The sequence below is a fragment of the Nanorana parkeri genome, unplaced genomic scaffold (genome assembly GCF_000935625.1).
Source record: "Nanorana parkeri isolate BGI_ZX_2015 unplaced genomic scaffold, ASM93562v1 scaffold644, whole genome shotgun sequence".
In the NCBI taxonomy this organism is placed as follows: domain Eukaryota; kingdom Metazoa; phylum Chordata; class Amphibia; order Anura; family Dicroglossidae; genus Nanorana; species Nanorana parkeri.
In genome coordinates this window covers 108959-111399 of record NW_017306912.1, presented here as the reverse complement: position 1 = coordinate 111399, position 2441 = coordinate 108959, and the positions used below count along the sequence as shown (strand labels likewise).

The 2441-nt window shown below is 45.0% G+C and overlaps 1 protein-coding gene across 1 annotated transcript in view; it reads left to right on the top strand.

Annotated features, from left to right (window-relative positions):
• Window positions 1-966: 966 nt before the first annotated feature.
• LOC108792446 (extracellular calcium-sensing receptor-like) overlaps window positions 967-2441 on the top strand; it is a 10283-nt gene continuing 8808 nt past the window's right edge. The window contains exons 1-2 of the mRNA XM_018563233.1: window positions 967-1094; window positions 1342-1633. Coding sequence (XP_018418735.1) covers window positions 976-1094; window positions 1342-1633 — 411 coding nt within the window. The 5' untranslated portion in view covers window positions 967-975. The remainder of the gene's footprint in view (window positions 1095-1341; window positions 1634-2441) is intronic.

The following is a 2441-nucleotide window of genomic DNA, read 5'->3' as shown; positions in this document are numbered from 1 at the left end:
ATGCAGTGGGGTGTGACCCTGCCACAGAGTGGGGCAGCCAATAGGGGAGCATCAGGAGTGTCTATGCCTCACCAGTGATTCATTAGGAGTTTCTTGGCCAGTGGTGCATGCTGGGGAAGTGCATAAATACTCAGGGATTGCCATATTCTCAGGCGAAGCCTGGGGGTGGGATGTACAAAGTTGGAGACGCTGACTAGGTCTCAAGCCTGCAGGAGGCCACATGTGGACACAGGTAGGGGTCTGCAACTATATGGGAAGGAGAACCAAATGAGTTCTATGACTGCTGGAGATGCCAGGAGATAGCATGGACCTCAGGAACAAGTCTGGGTCCCCCCGTTCAGCCCCCCCCCAGGGAAGATCTCATGTCTATCCCTATTCAGCCGTTGTTCTACTGCACAGTGTCATCCTCTGATGAACACCGGCCATTTTGGAACAGGATTAAAGTGTGTGTAAATGTGTTAGGTATTTAATGCTCTCTATGTCCCAGTGAGCTTGATGTCCTTTGACTCCCTCATCTGGTGACAGGGTGTGAAAGAGTTGGAACATCTATCAGGTTTTAATTGCCCTTGGTGTCTCTCTATCTTGATGACACCCATTCCCCCGATTTCTTGTTCTGTTGTCAAATTCAAAAAAATCACTGGCAGTAGCTTTATTGATCCAGACAAACAAACATGAAACCCTGTCTGGAACTGACTCCACTGACGCGTTTTACCCAAGGACTGCGCTTACTTACTGGACTCTTTCCAGTCCATCACAAAATGAAAAAAATAAATGTATTGATGAGAGAGAAAATCTGCTTAATATTAATATCAGCCTTGACCTTCTTCTTGTCCAATGCTCCCTTAAAGGAACTCACTCCATAATTATAATGAGGACCAGGCACCGGCTTCTATGAAAACCGCCTTCTGCCTTCTGCTGCTCCTCCCTCTCTCAGCAGCACAAACACTCCCAGGGTGCAGGCTGCAGGGATGGAAGATGGACACCTTTACCCAGCCAGGGGATGTTCTGGTTGGAGGAATCTTTTTGGTCTACTCTGGGTATGATTTTCCACTGGTGAACTTCCAAGAAGCACCGAAGCCGTTATCCTGCAAGGGGTAAGTGACAACAGTATCCTCAAGGAGAACAGCTTAGAGCAACGGCTAAGTCTTATGTGAAAGTCTTCTCATCTTAAAAATGATGTCAAGTCATACTGTCCAAAAACATATTACGTACATCTCTGGAATACAAGCACGTTTCCTCATGTTTTATCCCTTACAACACACTGCAAGTACAGAAAAATAACTGCTGATGTGCCAGATAAGAGCAAAGTGACCCCATGTCTCCTCTTTGTGTCTTGTGTAGGTTTCACATTCGCTACTATCGGGATGTTCTGGGCCTCATGTTCGCAGTAGATGAAGTTAACAATTCCCCGGACCTGCTGCCTAACATCACTCTTGGCTTCAGCCTTTTGGAGTCTTGTATGTCAGAACTCCGGGCCATAGGAGGGGTTATGTCCCTTCTGTCAGGGGTAGGGAACCCTGTTCCTCAATACAACTGCCACAAGACCTCTGCCATGGTTGGGATAGTTGGAGATATGGCGTCAGCTCTGTCAGTTCCTATTGCCAGGATCCTAGGAGTCCACCATTATCCACAGGTATCCGACACCAGGAGGCCGACAAATGTGTTTTTTTTGTCTGAAGTTGTAATCATAGCATATAGATAAAAACACATTTAAATAGTTTTGTAGATTAAGTATTGTTTTATTTTCCTTTAAATGTTTGATAACAGTGATATCCTCTGGGACCCCCATCCTCCAGGTAAGGAGACGGTAAAAGCATGGAATAAGGTGTGATATATATTTATAGTGTTCCAGAGCTAAGGGACAGTGAGAGAAAGGTAAAGGTTTTAAATAGAGGGCTGATGTTCCAGAGGTGAGGAACAGTCAGAGAAAGGTATAAAGTCCACCACTATCTAATGGTATACAAATTATTTCTTCTTTTTCCTACAGTGTCTCAAGTTGTACTCATAACTTTAAGCTAGAATACATTTAAAGTGATTGTGCAGTATGAGAACTGTTGTACGCCTTTTCCCACCTACATTTTTGATAACAGTTACAGCAGGTCCCTGTCCTGGGACCTCCATCTTTTGTGGGTGCCTGTAGGACTGTCCTGTCCTCTGCTATCAGGGGTCTTGGTGACTCGTAAGCTTTACTCAGGTTGTCTAATTCAACAGAAAATCCACAAGAAAGTCAGAGCCAGATTTCCAGTCACTTGGACCATACATAAAGGAATTTTCACCAATTTTAACTATTTTCATGGTGGGGTCATTCAGTGAAAATCCCTTTGAAAAAGCTTAAAGGAGAACTATGAGGTGGGTGCTTTTCACTCACCTCATAGTTCTAGCCGACCTGTGACAATGAGACTGTCACAGGTCGGCTCAGTAGATCGGGAGGTGAGCGAACA